Source organism: Doryrhamphus excisus, chromosome 4 (genome assembly GCF_030265055.1).
Source record: "Doryrhamphus excisus isolate RoL2022-K1 chromosome 4, RoL_Dexc_1.0, whole genome shotgun sequence".
NCBI classification, from domain to species: Eukaryota; Metazoa; Chordata; class Actinopteri; order Syngnathiformes; family Syngnathidae; genus Doryrhamphus; species Doryrhamphus excisus.
Window position 1 is genome coordinate 25,512,780 of NC_080469.1, and position 21,710 is coordinate 25,534,489.

Genomic DNA, 21,710 nt, shown 5'->3' on the forward strand with positions numbered 1-21,710 from the left:
TCACCTCTGCACTCCTATTACCCAATATAGTAGACATGATAGGAGCAAATAAGACATAAAAAACCTGTTTAGGACCTTCTAAATTGACATTTTAGAATTATTAGAGCTGTCTACACATGAAATAACACCCCTATAGTTACCTTTACACCCCTATTATCCAATGTAGTAGACCTAATAAGAGAAAATAAGACATAGAAAACTTGTTTACAACCTTCTAAATAACATTTTTGACATCCATAGAGCCCTCTGGACATGAAATAACACCCCTATATTCACAATATAGTAGACAAAACAGAAAATATGACAAAGAAAACCTGTTTACGACCTTCTAAATAGGCTTTTTTAACATTATTAGAGCCCCCTAGACACAAAATAACACCCCTATAGTCACCTTTACAAAGATAGATAGACAAATAGAAAACCTGTTTAGGATGTCCTAAATATGTGTTTATTTACATTATAAGAGTCCTAAATATGCTTTTTTAAATGATCAGAGACCTCTAGACATGGAGTAACACCCCTATATTCAGTCACCCAACACTCCCTCTAGACATGAAGTAACACCCCTATAGTGACCTTTATACTCCTATGACCCGATATAGTAGACATAATAAGACATTGACCTTCTAAATATGCTTTTTAAATGATCAGAGACCTCTAGACATGGAGTAACACCCCTATATTTAGTCATCCTTCACTCCCTCTAAACATGGAGTAACACCCCTATAGTGACCTTTATACTCCTATGACCCGATATAGTACACATAATAAGACACTGACCTTCTAAATATGCTTTTTAAATGATCAGAGACCTCTAGACATGGAGTAACACCCCTATATTCAGTCATCCTACACTCCTTCTAAACATGGAGTAACACCCCTATAGTCACCTTTATACTCTTATGACCCGATACAGTAGACATAATAAGACACTGACCTTCTAAATATGCTTTTTAAATGATCAGAGACCTCTAGACATGGAGTAACACCCCTATATTCAGTGACCCAACACTCCCTCTAGACATGAAGTAACACCCCTATAGTCACCTTTATACTCCTATGACCCGATATAGTACACATAAGACATTGACCTTCTAAATATGCTTTTTAAATGATCAGAGACCTCTAAACATGGAGTAACACCCCTATAGTCAACTTTATACTCCTATGACCCGATATAGCAGACATAATAAGACATTGACCTTCTAAATATGCTTTTTTAAATGATCAGAGACCCCTAGACATGGAGTAACACCCCTATATTCAGTGACCCAACACTCCCTCTAGACATGAAGTAACACCCCTATAGTCACCTTTATACTCCTATGACCCGATATAGTACACATAATAAGACATTGACCTTCTAAATATGCTTTTTAAATGATCAGAGACCTCTAAACATGGAGTAACACCCCTATAGTCAACTTTATACTCCTATGACCCGATATAGCAGACATAATAAGACATTGACCTTCTAAATATGCTTTTTTAAATGATCAGAGACCCCTAGACATGGAGTAACACCCCTATATTCAGTCATCCTACACTCCCTCTAAACATGGAGTAACACCCCTATAGTGACCTTTATACTCCTATGACCCAATACAGTAGACATAATAAGACACTGACTTTCTAAATATGCTTTTTAAATGATCAGAGACCTCTAGGCGTGAAGTAACACCCCTATAGTGACCTTTACACCCCTAGCTAGTTACATGGTATATGTAATGACAACAGGAACCCAATAAAAGGCCCATTGCTGCTTTATAGACAGCACCGCAATGGAAGAGATACATATTAGCCAACACAAATAGCAGGATGTAAACACAACGCCGCCGCAGTGTTGACAGGACGTCGGAACGGCGAACGCAGCGGGCCGGGACCACAAACTGGGCCAAACACATGTCATACCAGTCGGCATAAGGCAGGCAGCGAGCGATCCGCACACAAACAAAAGGCTTAGCGGCCGACGCAGGACATGGCCTACTACATCCTGTCAGGAGACTCGTACAGGAAGTGACAGAACTGTCAACTGACAGAAGCTGTCTGCCACAAAAGAGAATAGGAAGACGTAGCAGGAGGGATCAGTGGTATCTAATGCGGTGGAGCTCGAGTCGCACAGGAAGTAGTCTAGAAAAAAAACTGTTCAATGCTATTACCCAATAGACTAGACCAGTGATTCCCAATGTGTGGGCCGCGGCCCCCTGGTGGTACTTCAGGTGGGCCATGAGAGGTCATTAAAAATATGATACATTTTTGCATATATTATTTTTTACATTATTTTTATTGTGAAATATTTATTGCACAATTAAAAAAAATATTTATAGGCTAAGTAATAACCTATTGAGATTATTATTGTTATTATTATTAAATGTATTAGTATTATATTTATTTTGTTATTATTATTAAATTTATTAGTATTATATTAATTTTGTTATTAATATTATTATTGCTATATTTGTTATTATTACTATTATTATTTATTGTTATTATTATTATTTTATTATTATTATTATATTTATTATTATTATTATATTTATTATTATTTTGTATTATATGTATTTATTATTTTTATTACTATTGTTATTATTTATTATTAGTAGTATTTATTATTATTATTTTAGTTAGAAATGTTGTTCTTGTATTTCTCATTCTCGCAATATTACGACATTATTACCAGAATATTTCAACTTTATTCCCATAATATTATAGCTATTTTCTCCAGCCTTATTTTCCAAAAATTATTTCAAAAATTTCTTAATATAATGGCTTTTTTTTCTGTAATATTTCAACTCTATGCAACTAAAAATGACGTAATTTATTCTTTTAAAATACGACCTGTTTCTTTGAATATTTTGACTTTATTTTATTTTCTAAAAATGACAACTTAGTTAACATAATTTTTTTTGATAGTTATTATTATTATTATTATTATTATTGTCATAAAAATACAACTTTTTTTCTCTCGCTATTTTGACTTTATTCCAGTCCAATTATGGCTGATGTAGTGCTTTAGGATTTAGGAATACAAGGACGAGTCCCCCGTAAAAAACCATCAAGGTAACAACGTCAAGTGGGGGGGTGGGCTGGGGGGTGGGGGGGGTCTCACTTCCCACAAAGCCTTCTCTTCCAGCAAACGTCAAGTGCGATGAGCGTCTCGCCGAGTTAGCGCCAACTTCCAAGAGACGTGTCCCGGAAAAGCCCAAGCCTTCAAAGAGCTCCCGGAGTGCGTGACGTAACCGCGGGAACGTCTCCCGCTTTCTGAATCTGGAAGTCCGGCAGCTCCGACGGAGAAGAAAGCCGATCCCATCGCCATACGTGAAGGTGGATATCTGGCAGACACGCCAAAGGAGTATCGGCCAATCAGGCGGATGCGTTCAATAATAATAAAACTTAACTTGTCCAAAGTGCGGCCCGGGGGCCAATTACATGTCATTTATCAGGATAAATAAAACACAATAACAGCAAAATTGAAAAATCAGCAGTAATTCTCAAGAATAAAGTCAAAATATCAATAGGAAATGTCATATTGGGGGGACAAAAATTACTAAAAATAATAATTAAATTAATTTAAAAATTATAAAAAAATTTGTAGTGCAATTTTTGGAAAATTAGCTTGGGCAAAAGTTATTAAATTGCGGGAATAAAGTCCAAAAATGATGTAAATAAGTCATAATATTATGAGCAGAAATGTTTGTAAAACAAATTAAAAAAAAACAGCAATATAATATTTTAAGTTTAGTTTAAGTTTAGTCTTGTTAGCATATGGTTTATGAAATATTAGTATTAATAAAATGGCCCTTGCATCTTTTCCTTTTTCACAATGTTACAGGTCGGGGAAAAAAATTGCAATATTACCGGAATGAAATGGAAATATTATGGGAATAAACTCACATGAAAAAGAAAGTTGAAAAATAACTGCAAAAAATAATTTTATGATAATAAAAACAAAATATTAAGATAAAAAAGCGGAACTGTAATAAGACACAGTATTGGAATTTTGCCCAAAAATGACAAAAAATGAGTGAAGCCGCAAGTAGTTTTTCTCCATTAAATTGAAAATGGGATAAAACAAGGAAAACCCCAACAAGAACGCCGGAAAACCAGAGGAAGCTGCGGCTCAGAGCTAAACATCTTGACCTATAAAGTGTAGGAAAACGAAGCCGTGACGCTGGCAGTAGAAACACCAGCAGCATGTCAAAGTCAGTCCGGCCGATGAAACGCCGCCACGCGCTAACTTCATCACACGCTAACTTCATCAGCCCGGGAACCTCACTCCACGGTCTGTTATTGACATTTTTTACCCTCATTGGCACCAAACATACGACAAATAGTAGTAAGTAGTAAAAGTACTTCAGTGGTATTTTAGCGACGCCATGATGGTCACCATCATCATCATCATCACCATCATCATCACCATCATCATCATCATCTGATGCTGCCGTACGTGTTTAGTATGAACGCCAATGGGTGCGGCCTTCTACGGGAGCCACAAAAAACAATAAACATGGCCGACTCACACGACGCAAACCGGGGCTGGCAACAGTAAACATCTCCGTCGCCGCGGTGACAGCTTGTTTTTCTCTCTCTCTCTCTCTCTCTCTCTCCTACCTGCTGTTCTCTCGGTGCCCGGCCAGCATCTCGACTCGACTCAGCGACGGAGGATGTACGTCGTATTCTTGTAATCTTTCTCTAAAGACGGTCGCATCCCGGAAAAACGATGCCTTTTCTGACGAGGAGCGGCAGTGACGGCGGTGTCATGCCTCCCCCCCCACCCCCCCTCACGGTGGTGCGAGAAGGGGGAGAGGCTAAGAGCGGAGACATGGCAGTGCCAGTGGCTTTGTTCGCCAGCCGGTCCACTGTGTGTGTGTGTGTGTGTGGCTTGCAGGGACTGGTGCAGCTGACCCCCCCCCCCACCCGGCCCCGCCCCCTCCGACAACGGTGGGGTGGAGGCAAGTGGCCAATGTGCCGAGAGGAACAGACCATTTAGGCGAATAAACGGTACTGGAGCACTAAAGCCGTTTTTTGTATCTTTTCCTCCGTAATCGGATGGGAAATGGGATCATGATAGAGAAGGGGTGTCCAAAGTGCGGCCCGGGTGTCAATTGTGGCCTGCAGCACGTTTTAAAAATATAATTTGAAGAGAAAAATATTTTGCAGAATTTAAGAATTTAACAGAAAGAAAAACCTGCAGTGATTTTACAGGAATAAAATCTAAATAATATGAGAAAAAGTTTGAATTGTATAAAAATAACATCATAATATTATGATTTTTAAAAATATATTTTTAGTAACATAATATTGAATTAATAAATAAAAAGGTTATATTTTTAAAGTCATAATATGATGAGAAAAACAAAATTGTAATTTTTTAGAGCGTTATAATATTATGGGAATAAAGTCCAAATATTATGGGAATAAAGTTATAATTTTACAAGAAGAAATTAAAATAATTGGATTGTTTTATGGAAAAAAAGCTGTAATTTTACCATGATATTGACATAATAAATAAAAAGGTTCTATTTTTAAAGTCATAATATTATGAGAAAAACAAAATTGTAATTTTTTTAAAGCGTTATAATATTATGGGAATAAAGTCCAAATATTACAGGAAAAAGTTATAATTCTACAAGAAGAAATTTAAAATAATTTGTTTTTTTATGGAAAAAAAGCTGTAATTTTACCATGATATTGAAATAATAAATAAAAGGTTCTATTTTTAAAGTCATAATATTATGAGAAAAACAAGAGTTTTTTAGAGCGTTATAATATTATGGGAATAAAGTCCAAATATTACGGGAATAAAGTTATAATTTTACAAGAAGAAATTTAAAATAATTTGATTTTTTTATGGAAAAAAAGCTGTAATTTTACCATTAAAAAAGCTGTAATTTTACCATGATATTGACATAATAAATAAAAAGGTTCTATTTTTAAAGTCATAATATTATGAGAAAAACAAAATTGTAATTTTTTTAGAGCGTTATAATATTATGGGTATATAGTCCAAATATTACGGGAATAAAGCTATAATTTTACAAGAAGAAATTTAAAATAATTTGATTTTTTAATGGAAAAAAAAGCTGTAATTTTACCAGATTAAATTCTAAATATTTTTTTAAAAAATTAAAAAAAAATTACAAAAATTAGAAATTAGAAAATTAGAAAATTAGAAAATTACAATATTACGGGAAGAAAAATTCCAAGGGAAAAACTGGAAATGGCTGTCAAAGTCAAAATATTAAGATGGAAAAAGGAGAAAAAAAGGCCGAATTTTCAAACAAATGTCTTCTTCTTCTGTGGTGGGTGCGACGCCGAGTTGTAATGACAAGCTACCTTGGCAGCCAGTCCCGTTATAATGTGTTTATGGATGACCTGATACAGTTAAACGAGCACGTTGCGCAGGTCGTTCCGGCTGGAGGCGACCTCGGGCGAGTAAGACGACACCGCGGCCGCTTATTGTTGCAGCTCTGGTCTTTGTCGCCGCTTGTTGTGACGGGGTTTGACGCTTGGTCTCACCCGGATCAGGTGGCGTTCCGCCTCGGCCACGCCCACTCCCAGGTAGGAAATGAGGTCACGAACCTCGGCGCTACGCTTTGCTATCTACCTCTCCGTATTCCACCCGCGGCGAGTTGAATAACGACGGCATTACCATGGCGTCCGGGGAAACCAGTTCAGAAGAACCCGAGGGCTCCTCGCCTGCCTCTCGACTGCTGCAACCTGATTGGTGATGAAATGGGCCCTGATTTGAAACCGCTACGGAGCAAACAAGCACTGCATGGATAAGAACAATACACAAACGCTGGATTTGTACACACCGTATATGTTGTGTGTGCACGTTGCAAAATGTGTTTTTGGGGCTCAGCTGGCTCAGGTGACAAGCGTGACGCTCCCCTGGGCGCTAATTAACGTTTATCCTCTCCTGGTTTGGAGCCGCTACTCCTGGAGAAAACACAACAACCAGCACGCCAATGTCTGCTGTGTGACAGCAGGAGAAACACATACACACATGTTATGGGGTGGTGGGTGGGGGGCGGGGTGCCAGGGGGGCTTCTCCAGGGGAGCATTTTGCATGTGTGACATAATAACATAGCATCACATGACTCAATAACTGCTCATATCTTTGCATGACACATGAAAGGCATCATGTGTAACGCCTCATGGCTCTATTAAACGTGTTACGATGCTGCCATTACACGTGTAACATGTCAATATGTTACTGCCACATGTGTAACACCCCACGGCTCTATCACACACGCTAGCATGCTTTCAATAGACACTTAATATGTCAATGTTACTGCTCCACGTGTAACGCCCCATGTCTCTATTACACACATTACCATGCTTTCATTACACGTGTAACATGTCAGTATGTTACTGCCACTTGTGTAACACCCCATGGCTCTATTACACACGCTACCATGCTTTCAATAGACACTTAACATGTAAATATGTTACTGCTTCACATGTAACAACCTAAGTCTCTATTACACACGTTACCATGTCTTCATTAGACATGTAACATGTCAATATGTTACATGCCGCATGTGTAACACCCCATGGCTCTATCACACACGCTACCATGCTTTCAATAGACACTTAACATGCCAATATGTTACTGCTCCGTCTGTAACACCCCATGTCTCTATTACACACGTTACCATGTCTTCATTAGACATGTCAATATGTTACCTGCCGCAAGTGTAACGCCCCATGGCTCTATTACACATGCTACCATGCTTTCATGACACACGTAACATGTCAATATGTTACCTGCCGCATGTGTAACGCCCCATGTCTCTATTACACACGTTACCATGCTTTCATTACACATGTAACATGTCAATATGTTACCTGCTCCATGTGTAACGCCCCATATCTATTACACACGTTACCATGCTTTCATTACACATGTAACATGTTAATATGTTACTGCTCCACACGTAACACCCCAACACTCTATTACAAATGTTACCATGTCTTCATTACCCATGTAACATGCCACATGTGTAACACCCCACTGCTGTATTACACACGCTATCGTGCTTTCATTACACATGTAACATGTCAATATGTTACTGCTCCACATGTAAAGCCCTGTGTCTCTATGACACACGTTAGCATGCTTGCGTTAGACATGTAACATGTCAATATGTTACCGCTGCATGTGTAACGCCACGTGATCTCCGTTAGACACGTTACCATGCTTTCAATGGACACATAACTTGTTAACACGTTACCGCTGTATGCGTGGTGCCCCCGTTTACCCATCATGCAAGTCAACACCTTCCAACGCTGTTACTGCTGCGCGTGTAACGCCACAAGTTTCCATTATTCGCTTTACTCATGCACGTGTCACAACATATGTAACGCCTCATGTTCCAATCACACGCTACTATGTTTTTTATCACATGTCTAGTGCAATGTTACGTTGTCACGCATTACATGTCACGCCTGGTGCGTTTCTAGACTGTAATACATGTCACGTTGTGTTTTTGTTGCACATGTAATCTGTTAATATGTTGATGTTACATGTGTATATAATACACTCGTGACAGAGTACACTTGTAAAGTGAATATGTGTATTATACATGTAACATCATGTATTGGTATTAGGTGTGTTGACACAAGTAAACAACCAAATGTTTGTGTTTGCATTAGAGGCATAACACTGGATATGTCATGCGTGTAACATCAAATATTTATTTTAGGCGTGTCAACGATTATATGTTTGTGTTACACAAATACACAAACACACACACACAACAGATTACCCCCCCCCCCCCCAAAAAAAATGTTCCAGGTGACTGGGCTCGGTTCCGCTTCAAACATAAAGACGTTGGCTGACTTTACGAAATGCCAGTCATCTCCTCGGTAACGTCACAACCGAACCGAACCACCCATCATGGGACGGAACATTCTGCGGTACCGTCACGGTAACCGTCCCCCCCACACATCGGATTAATCAGTCCGTCTAGCCCTTTGCTTCGAAGTCCATTGTTGCAGCGAGACCCCGAAGCAGTTAGCTCGGACGGGGGTCCGTTAGCTAGCCACCAGCTGATCTCCTAGCATCATCTGTAAGCGCTGTCCGGCTAAGTGTCACGTTGACTTCCCCTTTCACACAAAGACGACACGCTAAAGAGTCTTCCTCCGTAATAACGTCAACAGCATAACACAACATAACACAACACCGCACAGACGCGACGATAAACAAAACGAGAAGAACAAAACGGCGCTTGTTTATGCTAAGTCGCCCGCTAGTGGCGCTAAGCTAGCTAAGCTCCGCGTAGCAAGCGGCCACTTACCAGCCAGCAGCGGTCACAGGAAAACACTCGGCCCGGAATGAGAGACTGCGGTGCGTCGATTAAAGCTCCGGGCGGGGCCCTCCATGTCCTTCCATATAGGTTACATACGACGCGTTCGTCCGCAAGTCATCGCGGCTCCCGCTGCTCCTTCATCGCCGGTGGCCATTTTTCTCTCCCCTCAACATCCAAATAACAAGCGATGGTCGTCCCAGCGGCGTCCGAACGGGGAGCATCCTCCGGTGGATCCGAGCAGTCCGGACGACATGCCGAGGAACACCGCTGACATCTAGCGGAGGAATGGAAGAATACACCCTGTCAAATATAGTCCTCGTATACTTTACATTTGACTATTAGTTTACTCTTAACAATAAAGTAACATTTATCAGGCAAATATTATTTTAAGCAGAGACGTATTTGCTTTTAAGATCGGCAGCATTTAATGGCGGAATAAACGGAAGTAGAAGATGAGAGTTTCAAAATAAAACCGGATGTTTCGCTTTTGTTTGGCTATTACTATTACTATACAATAGTAGTAGTAATATTAATAGTAATGGATTCACCAAGGCTGGTTCACTGCCGGAGGAGGAGCCTCCGAACGTCTGGCCTTCGTAGACCGGAAGGCGACTGGCCTGGTAGGATGCAGAGCCCGGATTCACACTCAACCAATGTACCATGAAGTCATAAAAGGGGAGGGGCTACCAGGAAGTAGAGCTTCTTCCACGGCCGTATAACACGCAGTCGTTCAGGAACTCAAACTCGGAATTCGACTGATTTCACTTGGATTTCATTCGTAAAACGAACCTAAACAGGCAAGTATGTGCTTTTAATGATGTATTTCAGTCGAATTTACAAGACGATCCGCTTTTAATGACATCGACAACAAATGTAAACAACCACGCAACAGCACTTCCTGTTTCCACAACTTCAATTCCACCCTTTCTCATAATTCTAGATATTCCATTTCTATGACATTCAAATGTCTAGAGTTGTTGTCATAACTCAAGATAAAAAATATTAATCTTAAGAGGACGTTTTTAGAATGTAAATACCAGAACAATGCAGTACAATATGTGACCAGAGGTGGCAGCACCGAGACTACAGGGCGTGGGTGATACTGTAAATTATGGTGTCGATCAAATATCATGTACTACAAAAGGTACTGTATTTCATATCATAGCGTAAGACATACAAGGCATTTAATTAGTTCATAAATTAATCAGATTATTCTTTTAAATTATTGATTTCAATCAACTGAATTTAATAACTTTTGAATACATTGTAAACAGATATAGTGGTAAAAAATAATCAATACAAATAAGTGAAAATAGCATTTTAAACTATAATAAAGTCAAAATGTCGACATTTCAGTCATTTGAAACCATGACCGATCGCAAACGGAGCCATGTGTGAACGTTTTCATGATTTTTGTGGAATGAAAACAGGGTCAAAATATTACGATTTTATTTTTTTTAAATTTTTTTTTTCCTCATAAATTTTCCAGAAAAAAATGTGGTACGTTTACAACTTTTTAGGCAATTAAACGTGGCATAATAGGTAATATTATGACTTTTTTTCATTAAAAATTTGGAACTTTTTTCTCGTAAATTGACAAGAAAAAATTCATACATGTACAACTTTTATTCTCATTTAAAAAAAACTACATTTATTACTTTTTTAAATGAAAATGAGGTAATATTACGACGTCATTATAAGTTTAAATTTATGAGAGAAAAAAATGTGTACATTTACCACTTTCTGTGGAATGAAAACAGGATGGTAGGTAATGTTACGACTTTCTTGTTAAATTCATAAAACTTTTTTTTATCGTACATTTTCAAGATAACAATCATAAATGATTAACTTTTATTATGGGGAAAAAAAGTCATAAAAGTATGACTTTTTTGTGGGATAAAAATGGGGTCAAAGGTCATGTTACAACTTAATTTCTTATAAGAATTGAAATAATTTGTCTGGAAAATTTACAAGAAAAAAGTCGTACATTTACGACTGTTGCCATAAGAAATATAAATACTTTTTTCTTGTAAAAAAAAAAAAGTAAATTCACAAGTCATACATTTACGACTTTTAGTCTCGTAAAAAAGTCAGAAATATACAACTTGTGACAAAGTGTGACGTCTTTCTCTAAAAATGTACATTTTCGCATAAATTTACAAGACAACAATTAGTAAATTTACAACTTTTATTCTCTTGAAACCTTTTTTTGATGTACAATTATGTACATTTACGTGTACGACGTACATTTGTCGTACATTAATGACTTTGTGGAGTGAAAACAGGCTCAAAAGGTAATATTGCAAGTTTATTTTTCGTACGTTTTTTTCTCAGAAATTTACAAGAAAAAAGTTGTTTGTAATAATAATAATTGTTACTTTTTTGTCATACAATTTCTTGTGAATTTACAAAAAAGTTTGAATTTTTTTTGTACAAAATTGTACAATGTAAAAAAAACTTTTCTGTGTGGTCAAATGTAATATTACGACTTTTTTTTTGACACGAATTGACTTTTTTGTGGCACGAAAATAGGTTTAAATTGACAAATGAATAGAAAATAAATCTTAAATTTAGGATTTTTATTCCTGAAATCTCCCTGTCCCACGGCGTGACGCATGAACGCTTCTCATCTTCCACGATGGCGTCCCACGCCAATGCATGTGAACGTGTCGCTTCCCCTCCCCAGGATGTCCGTGTCATTGGCTCGGGCCGACGGTGTCACGGTCATGACGCTGACCTCCAACCCCAAAAGCCGCTGGCCCCCTCTGTGCCAAATCCTGTGCGGGCTCTGCTACAGCCCCGTGTGCTGCTCCGTGTCCCGGCACCTGAGGGCGGTCATGGGACGGTCCCAGTCTGCGCTCGGGGTGAGACTTCAAGTGGGGAGCTGGTCCGGCCTGATAAGGGTGTGGTCACACGGTGTCCTTCTTCCTAGGCTCTCCAGATCATGGTCGGCTTGCTCCACGTGGGATTGGGCGTCATCCTCCTGTGTGCGGAACCCGCCTCCTGGTGGAAGATAAGTGAAACTGCATTCCCGGAGTGGCTGGGAGGATTGGTGAGACGCTTTTGACGTCACTCCGCGAGCGCTCGGATGCTAACACGACATCATGTTGCTCTTCTCCAGTTCATCATATTCGGCGTGGTCTGCGTTTTGTCCGAGAGGTACCCGAGTCCGTGTCTGGTGAGCGTTCTCCCCAAAATGACATTACCCGGCATGCTTTGCGGATGCCAAATGAGCATATTTCTTTTTAGGTCATCATCAACGCGATGCTGAACCTGTCGGGGATCGCCTTTTCCGTGGCCTCCATCACGCTCTACTCCGTCAGCATGGCCAAAATATGGATGTGGTCCTTTTGCGAGGACGAGTACGATTACTACTATAGGACAAAGCACACCCCCAGCCCGACTATGAGCGACACTGAGGTGTTCATGAAGAACCAGTGCATGAGAGGAAGGCGCCTCGTCCTTGTAAGTGTGCCGTAACGAATCCGCGTGAGTCTGACCGCGTGCAAAGTCGCAACGATGGGAATAACCTCAAAAAGAGAACTGATATAGAGGATCTTTGATATTAAAACGCCCCACCTTCTGTGGTTCTCCTGAGGTGCTCCTGAGAGGCATCAACGGCGTCCTGATAGTGCTGTCCGTCATGGAGCTCTGCCTCACCATCGCCGCCTCCGTGCTCGCCATCAAGGCTCTGAGGCGCCGAGACGAGAAGGTGAACGGCACGCCACTTCCTGTTTGTTGAAGAAGAGCGACATGTGAGATGTGGTGATGTTCTCTTCCAGAGCCTGGACCACGCGGAGAAGTACAAGCCGCTGCGGGAGGAAGACGACGCCTCGGCCTAAAGGGGAGTCTTCCTCTTGCTGCAGTCGTCCAAAAGCACCTTAGCACCTTCTGGAGTTCATACCAAGTCACTTTCTGATTGACATGTAGTACTGTGTCTTTTTTATACTTCAAAGGACGACTCATGTGTACTCATGGTATTTCAATAAACATAGTAGTATGTTAGCATGGTAACATTTTTGTACTTTTCACAGGTCGGGGGTTCCCAAACTGTACCAACTCAGAGCCCACTTGAAAATCTAAAAAAAATATATTTTAAAATATATATTTTAATAATTTTTAAAAAATATTTTACAATAAAAATAATTTCAAAAAATATTTGCAAAAATAAATCATTTTTAACGACCTCATGGCCCACCTGCAGTACCACCGCGTCCCACCAGGGGCCCGCGGCCCACACTTTGGGAATAACTGTCATAGGTCAAATCCTGTATAAACATGACATGCTATCACGTTAGGTGATAGCATGCTAACATTAGCATAGTAACATTTTTGTCCTTTTCATAGGTCAGAGGTTCCCAAACTTGACCAACTCAGAGCCCACTTGAAAATCTAAAAAATGTCTATTTTAAAATATATATTAAAATATATATTTTAATAATTAAAAAAAAAGATTTTACAATAAAAATAATTTCAAAAATATTTGCAAAAATAAAATCATATTTTTAATGACCTCATGGCCCACCTGCAGTACCACCGCGGCCCACCAGGGGCCCGCGGCCCACACTTTGGGAATAACTGTAATAACGTTAGGTGATAGCATGCTAACATTAGCATAGTAACATTTTTGTCCTTTTCATAGGTCAGAGGTTCCCAAACTTGACCAACTCAGAGCCCACTTGAAAATCTAAAAAATGTCTATTTTAAAATATATATTATAATAACGTAAAATATATTTTAAAATTTTTTTTTAATATTTTTCAATAAAAACAATTTCAAAAATTTTTGCAAAAATGAATCATATTTTTAATGACCTCATGGCCCACCTACAGTACCACCACGGACCACCAGGGGCCCGCGACCCACACTTTGGGAATAACTGTAATAACGTTAGGTGATAGCATGCTAACATTAGCATAGTAACATTTATGTCCTTTTCATAGGTCAGAGGTTCCCAAACTTTACCAACTCAGAGCCCACTTGAAAATCTAAAAAAATGTATATTTTAAAATATATATTATAATAACGTAAAATATATTAAAAAATTTTTTTTTAAAATATTTTTCAATAAAAACAATTTCAAAAATTTTTGCAAAAATGAATCATATTTTTAACAACCTCATGGCCCACCTGCACTACCACCGCGTCCCACCGGGGGCCCGCGGCCCACACTTTGGGAATAACTGTTATAGGTCAAATCCTGTATAAACATGTCATGCTATCACGTTAGTTGACAGCATGCTAACATTAGCATAGTAACATTTTACCAGTCGTCATGGACACAGGCTAGGAGACACAGGTTCGATTCCCACTCTGTGTGGAGTTTGCATGTTCTCGCCCATTCCAAAAACATGCTAGCTTCATTGGTCGCTACAAATTGTCAGTAGGTATGAGTGTGGGTGGGAATGGTTGTGCTCTGTGATTGGCTGGCCACCAGTCCAGGCAAGAAGTCCCGCTTCTTACCTGAAGACAGCTGGGATAGGCTCCAGCATGTTCCTGAATGTACATGATATCTAATCGACACCAAAATTTGCAGTATCGCTTAATTCACCCCAGTAGCCTCAGTTCGGTGCTGCCACCTCTGGTCACAAAGTGTACTGCATTCATTTTTTGTGGCGTTTTCATTTTAAATGCCGTTTCATACAAGGATTAGGTTTTGTCTTGAGATATAACAACAACTCTAGACCTTTGAATATCACAGAAACAGAGCAAATATTATAAGTAGGCGTAGTATTGACGTGACGGAGACTGAAAGTGGTTGTTTACGTTTCTGCATCGCGTTGTAAATTCGAAGATAGTCTTGAGCAAACTTCTGTAACTAAGCAGCGGTTAGCTAAACGACACGAACGACAAATAAATACAATTAATAAGAGAAAAAAAACATACTCGCCTTCAAAGTTTGACGTTTTGGTTGATTGTGTGTTAGTATGACCGAGAAAGAAGCTCGACTTCCGGGTTGAATCCGCCATTACATGACCTAATCGGTGTACTGTACCGCCAAAAAAGTGAAGCTTCCGTTTTTATTTAAAACCCCATTTAATGTACTTCCGTTTATCGCGAGCTAGCGCTTCAATTAATGTTGCCAGTCTTAAAAGTACGCAAAGGCGAAAACGTCTCTTATTAAAATAATATTTTACATTCGCTTTTATGACTTCAAGGTTATTAAATGCAACACTTTGCTGTCCATGGTTGTGTTATCACTCCCTCCGTTGGTTACATGGTGATAGTTAGCACGCTAGCACCTAGTGCTAAGTACATTAGCACGCTAGCACTTAGCGCTAAGTCCATAGTTAATGCATACGAAAATGGCTAAAATGCTAACCGGTAGTATGCTAGCACCTACCAAGATGATTTCTTAACATGCCAAAAAACATCCTTTTGAGTAAAACACTGCTTGAGAAAACAATGATTTACATGTGTTTTAACAATGCTAGCTAAAAGAAATATTGGCATATCAATAGCAGTAAGCAATGAAAGCGGTTAGGTGCATTTAAAGCCAGCGGTGTCCAAAGAGCGGCCTGGGAGCCATTTGTGTCCCACAGCACATTCTAAAAATACAACAGCAAAAATTAAAAAAAAAAATGAAATTTTATAGGCATAAAGTCAGAATATTAACAAGATGAAGATGATAAAATATAAAAATGAAGAAAAATTGGTAACTTTGTTACACAGTAAAATCAAAATATGGGACTTTTTAAGCATATAAATGCCACAATAATTTATAATATTACACAGAAATTAATTTATCATGGTCGGGACTGGAACCAATTATTTTTTTCATTTTTTGTAAAAATATATTTTTGTATGAAAGCTGTCAACATCCCAGAAAGTGTGTTGTGGTCAATAAGGACTCTTCCAGGAATCAAACCGTGGCCTCTAGCACCCCCACCCAAAGAGTCACGTTGGGACGTCTGCCAGCTTCACCCCCCAGCAAGAAGACCGAATTGTTCAGTTTCAGCCTTTTGCTTTCACTTTGAAAAGTTCCCTTTTATGAGAAATCATAAAATGTCAACATGTCACCGCTCGACATCAGCCTTAGGGTCCTTGGCTCCGCCTCCATAAAACCAGGAAGCAGGAAGTCTTATCAGGGGCCAATCTTCTTCATCACTTTCACTTCTTTTATTATTATTATCATGTAATGTATTCATGTAAAATACTTATATGTATATTTTATATAATTTTAAATATAATGTAAAATATAATACAGTTCATATATTATGTATTATATATATATATATATATAAACACGTACAGTATAATGGTGCATTCTCATTTTAAATATTAATATGAACTTTCATTATTACATATATAGGAATATGATTATGATATGATTATATATGTTTGTGTGTGTGTTGTTTAAAAAAAAGAATATAATTTTTTTTAAATCTTTTTTAATAATTGTAATAATTTTTCTAATTTTTAATTTTTAATTGAGGTTTGATGACATTTTATTTCAAAACATGTTTTAAGCCAAACTAAATATTTTTAATTCTTTACAAACAAGAATATATAAAAATATATTTATATATTTTAAATATATATTTTAAAAATATTTTTTTATATTTAAAAAAATATTTAAAAAAAATAAAAAAAATTAAAAAATATTAAAAAATATTTTTTTAGTATTTAAAAAATTATATTTTAAAATAAAAAAGCATTATTATGATTATAATTTTATATATATTATATATGAAATAATACAAATAAAACAATTAACTAAATTCCATTAATTCATTGAATAAATGAAAAATTTTTTTGTCCAATTTTGTTCACTTAAGGAGGTTAAAACAATGATGAAATATTTTGGCGGGCGGCCATCAGCGTGTGGAAGCACGGCGAAGGGAAAGAAGTTTGGAAAGTCGAAGAGTTTCGCTTCTGGAACTTCTGGAACTTTCACCACACGAGAAAAAACCGTCAACAGTCATGCAGAATGTGACTTTCGCTTTCTCCGACACACCTGTATGAATACACCATGAATACACCTGTGGTCCCGAAGAGCAGCAAACAGCATCTCCACCTCCACCTTTACCAAGATGGACGCCTGCCTGGCATCGCTCCTGGGGTGTTCTGCCAGCATTGCGTGGGGCGTTACAGAGCCAAGGCAGCAGGGAGGGTCAATGGAGTCTTTTAGGAACAAAAGATCAGCTCTCGTTCAGCAAAACAGCACAGAAAATAGCAAAAAAGCATCAAATAATAAAAACATTATTTATATTATTATTTATAATTATTATTAAAAATAATTATCTAAAAAATAAAATACACAGTATAAATAATACAAAATAATTTATACAATAAATGATTAAATTACAGCTGTTTTTTCATTTTAGATAAAAAAAATTGTACTCATAATTATGACGATAATTTAAAAAATATATATTAATTTGATTTTTTTTTAATTCAGGCATCAAATAATAAAAACATATAATAATTATATAAATTAAAAATAAAATACAATAAACAAAACATTTTAACAAAAATATAAATAAATAAATTACAGCTGTTTTTTTCCCATTTTAGATAGCAAAATTCTACTCATAATTATGAACACATTTAAAAAATTTAAATATTAGTTAAAAATTATTTAAAAAATAATTAAGGCATCAAATAATAAAAACAGATAATAATTATGTAAAGCAAAATTAAAATACAATAAACAAAACATTTTAACAAAAACAAATAATTAAATTACAGCTGTTTTTTTTCTTTTTCGTTAAAAAAATGTGACTCACAATTATGAAGACAATTTAAAAAATTTTAAATATCAGTTTAAAATTATTTTAAAAATAATTGAGGCATCAAATAATAAAAACAGATAATAATTATATGAAACAAAATTTAAATACAATAAACAAAACATTTTAACAAAAACCAATAATTAAATTACGGCTGTTTTTTTCTTTTTCGATAAGAAAATGTGACTCACAATTATGAAGACAATTTAAAAAATTTAAATATCAGTTTAAAATTATTTTAAAAATAATTGAGGCATCAAATAATAAAAACAGATAATAATTATATGAAACAGAATTTAAATACAATAAACAGAACATTTTAACAAAAACAAATAATTAAATTACGGCTTTTTTTTTCTTTTTCGTTAAAAAAATGTGACTCACAATTATGAAGACAATTTAAAAAATTTAAATATCAGTTTAAAATTATTTTAAAAATAATTGAGGCATCAAATAATAAAAACAGATAATAATTATATGAAACAGAATTTAAATACAATAAACAGAACATTTTAACAAAAACGAATAATTAAATTACGGCTTTTTTTTTCTTTTTCGTTAAAAAAATGTGACTCACAATTATGAAGACAATTTAAAAAATTTAAATATCAGTTTAAAATTATTTTAAAAATAATTGAGGCATCAAATAATAAAAACAGATAATAATTATATGAAACAAAATTTAAATACAATAAACAAAACATTTTAACAAAAACAAATAATTAAATTACGGCTGTTTTTTTCTTTTTCGATAAAAAAATGTGACTCACAATTATGAATTATTATTAATTATTATTTAAAAAATTAAATATTAGTTTTAAATTATTTTTTAATAATAAAACAAAAAATAATGTGATAAAACAAAATAAAAATACAATAAAAAAACGTAAAAAAAATTACAATAATAATTAAATTACAGCTGTTTTGTTTTTTCAATTACTATTTTTTTCCTTTATTACACTTTCTTATGTTATGATATGAGAAAGTGACCCCAAACTTTTGTGTGTGGTTTTACACAAGTTTGGATCCATAATCATTGACTTCCTTGACGCCCACTCCTGTGCGGCAGATACTGTACACGAGATACCGTTTATGAGTACTTCCAAGTCCTGGCTCGGGTCCCAGAGAGTAAACACAAGCAGGAAAGAAGCAAAGCTTTCCAAGAAACGTGTGCGTTCGTGTAAAGCACATTCAACGACACACACACATAAACACACAAGTCAAAGTCTCATCATCGCCGCTTTCATTTTCATGCCGCAAACCCAGCCAGAGGTTTGATTGGCGTCATATATATTGCGTAATATTCATCTTGCGCTCATTGGATAAGGTTCACGTTACAACGAAACTTACAGACCCACTTATTGCTTCACAAAATACAAAAACACACAACCGCACACACATTTGGAACTAATTCTACTCACAAAATGTTGGATTTTGGCATCAATCTTCCCGTAGGAAGCAGGGAACGTAGAAATAGTCTGTTCCGGGGTCAAACTGTGGCCATTCTAACACCATTATTAAGTGTACAGGTCAAATTTGAACATTTTTAGCTGTCATACAAGTGCAAAAAGAAGCAAAACACGGTATGAGAGTAAGAAAAAATGAAGGAAATAGAAATAGTCTGTTCCAGGGTCAAACTGTGGCCACTCTAACATCTTTATTAAATGTGAAGGCAATGTTTGGAGTCATATTTCAACATTTTTAGCTGTCATATAAGCAAAACATAGTATTATAGTAAGAAAAGAAGATGTGAATAGAAATGGTCTGTTCCGGGGTCAAACTGTGGCCACTCTAACATCTTCATTAAGTGTACAGGCAATGTTTGGAGTCACATTTAACCCTTTTTAAGTGTCATACAAGTGTAAAAAGAAGAGAAGTTCTCTATAATAGTAACAAAACTAGAAGAAAATAGAATTAGTCTGTTCCAGGGTCAAACTGTGGCCACTCTAACATCTTTATTAAGTGTACTGGTAATGTTTGGAGTCACATTTAACCCTTTTTAAGTGTCATACAAGTGTAAAAAGAAGAGATAGTTCTATATAATAGTAACAAAACTAGAAGAAAATAGAAATAATCTGTTCCGGGGTCAAACTGTGGCCACTCTAACATCTTAATTAAGTGCACAGGTCAAATTTGAACAGTTTTAGCTGTCATACAAGTGCAAAAAGAAGCAAAACACGGTATGAGAGTAAGAAAACAAGAACAAAATAGAAATAGTCTGTTCCGGGGTCAAACTGTGGCCACTCTAACATCTTTATTAAGTGCACAGGTCAAATTTGAACAGTTTTACCTGTCATACAAGTGCAAAAAGAAGCAAAATATGGTATGAGAGTAAGAAAACAAGAAGGAAATAGAAATAGTCTGTTCCGGGGTTAAACTGTGGCCAGTCTAACATCTTTATTAAGTGTACAGGTCAAATTTGAACAGTTTTACCTGTTGTACAAGTGCAAAAAGAAGCAAAACACGGTATGAGAGTAAGAAAACAAGAAGAAAATAGAAATAGTCTGTTCCAGGGTCAAACTGTGGCCACTCTAACATCTTCATTAAGTGTACAGGCAATGTTTGGAGTCACATTTAACCCTTTTTAAGTGTCATATAAGTGTAAAATGAAGAGAAATTCTATATATTACTACCAAAATAAGATGTCAATAGAAATGGTCTGTTCCGGGGTCAAACTGTGGCCACTCTAACATCTTTATTAAGTGCACAGGTCAAATTTGAACATTTTTAGCTGTCATATAAGTGTAAAATGAAGCAAAACACGGTATGAGAGTAAGAAAACAAGAAGAAAATAAAAATAGTCTGTTCCAGGGTCAAACTGTGGCCACTGTAACATCTTTATTAAATGTAAAGGCAATGTTTGGAGTCATATTTGAACATTTTTAGCTGTCATATAAGCAAAATACAGTATAATAGTAAGAAAAGAAGATGTCAATAGAAATGGTCTGTTCCGGGGTCAAACTGTGGCCACTCTAACATCTTCATTAAGTGTACAGGCAATGTTTGGAGTCACATTTAACCCTTTTTAAGTTTCATACAAGTGTAAAAAGAAGAGATAGTTCTATATAATAGTAACAAAACTAGAAGAAAATAGAAATAGTCTGTTCCAGGGTCAAACTGTGGCCACTCTAACATCATTATTAAATGTAAAGGCAATGTTTGGAGTCATATTTGAACAGTTTTAGCTGTCATATAAGCAAAATACAGTATAATAGTAAGAAAAGAAGATGTCAATAGAAATGGTCTGTTCCGGGGTCAAACTGTGGCCACTCTAACATCTTTATTAAGTGTACAGGCAATGTTTGGAGTCACATTTAACCCTTTTAAGTGTCATACAAGTGTAAAAAGAAGAGATAGTTCTATATAATAGTAACAAAACTAGAAGAAAGTAGAAATAGTCTGTTCCAGGGTCAAACTGTGGCCACTCTAACATCTTCATTAAGTGTACAGGCAATGTTTGGAGTCACATTTAACCCTTTTTAAGTGTCATACAAGTGTAAAAAGAAGAGATAGTTCTATATAATAGTAACAAAACTAGAAGAAAATAAAAATAGTCTGTTCCGGGGTCAAACTGTGGCCACTCTAACATCATTATTAAATGTAAAGGCAATGTTTGGAGTCATATTTAAACATTTTTAGATGTCATATAAGCAAAATACAG

At 36.4% G+C, this 21,710-nt stretch overlaps 2 protein-coding genes across 6 annotated transcripts in view; one reads left to right on the top strand and one right to left on the bottom strand.

The window, feature by feature from the left end:
* The window catches only part of wdfy3 (WD repeat and FYVE domain containing 3), a 79,661-nt gene extending 66,609 nt beyond the window's left edge, over positions 1 to 13,052 (bottom strand). For 3 of the 4 annotated variants that reach the window (XM_058070193.1, XM_058070191.1, XM_058070190.1), the window contains exon 1: positions 4,612 to 4,864. In XM_058070193.1, the coding sequence (XP_057926176.1) occupies positions 4,612 to 4,640 (29 nt within the window). In that variant the 5' untranslated portion in view covers positions 4,641 to 4,864. Of the gene's footprint in view, positions 1 to 4,611; positions 4,865 to 9,305; positions 9,592 to 12,896 lie in introns of those variants that run through there. The other variant, XM_058070192.1, reaches the window with a different exon arrangement.
* Positions 9,949 to 13,322, top strand: LOC131127905 (uncharacterized). 2 transcript variants are annotated; one of them, XM_058070233.1, is made up of 7 exons: positions 9,949 to 10,114; positions 12,004 to 12,181; positions 12,250 to 12,369; positions 12,439 to 12,495; positions 12,567 to 12,782; positions 12,916 to 13,029; positions 13,100 to 13,322. In XM_058070233.1, the coding sequence occupies exons 2-7, from the start codon at positions 12,005 to 12,007 to the stop codon at positions 13,157 to 13,159; spliced, it is 744 nt and encodes a 247-aa protein (XP_057926216.1). In that variant the 5' UTR covers positions 9,949 to 10,114; position 12,004; the 3' UTR covers positions 13,160 to 13,322. The 2 variants fall into 2 exon arrangements, with proteins under 2 accessions (XP_057926216.1, XP_057926217.1); XM_058070234.1 differs by having other exon boundaries at positions 9,959 to 10,118.
* Positions 13,323 to 21,710: the final 8,388 nt, after the last annotated feature.

What these genes read in the sequence shown, in the direction of transcription:
- LOC131127905 (XM_058070233.1), top strand. Translation starts at nt 12,005, where the DNA reads ATGTCCGTGTCATTGGCTCGGGCCGACGGTGTCACGGTCATGACGCTG. An exon ending in GGTCCCAGTCTGCGCTCGGG is followed by an intron (nt 12,182 to 12,249) that starts GTGAGACTTCAA and finishes CCTTCTTCCTAG; the next exon opens with GCTCTCCAGATCATGGTCGG. An exon ending in GGTACCCGAGTCCGTGTCTG is followed by an intron (nt 12,496 to 12,566) that starts GTGAGCGTTCTC and finishes ATTTCTTTTTAG; the next exon opens with GTCATCATCAACGCGATGCT.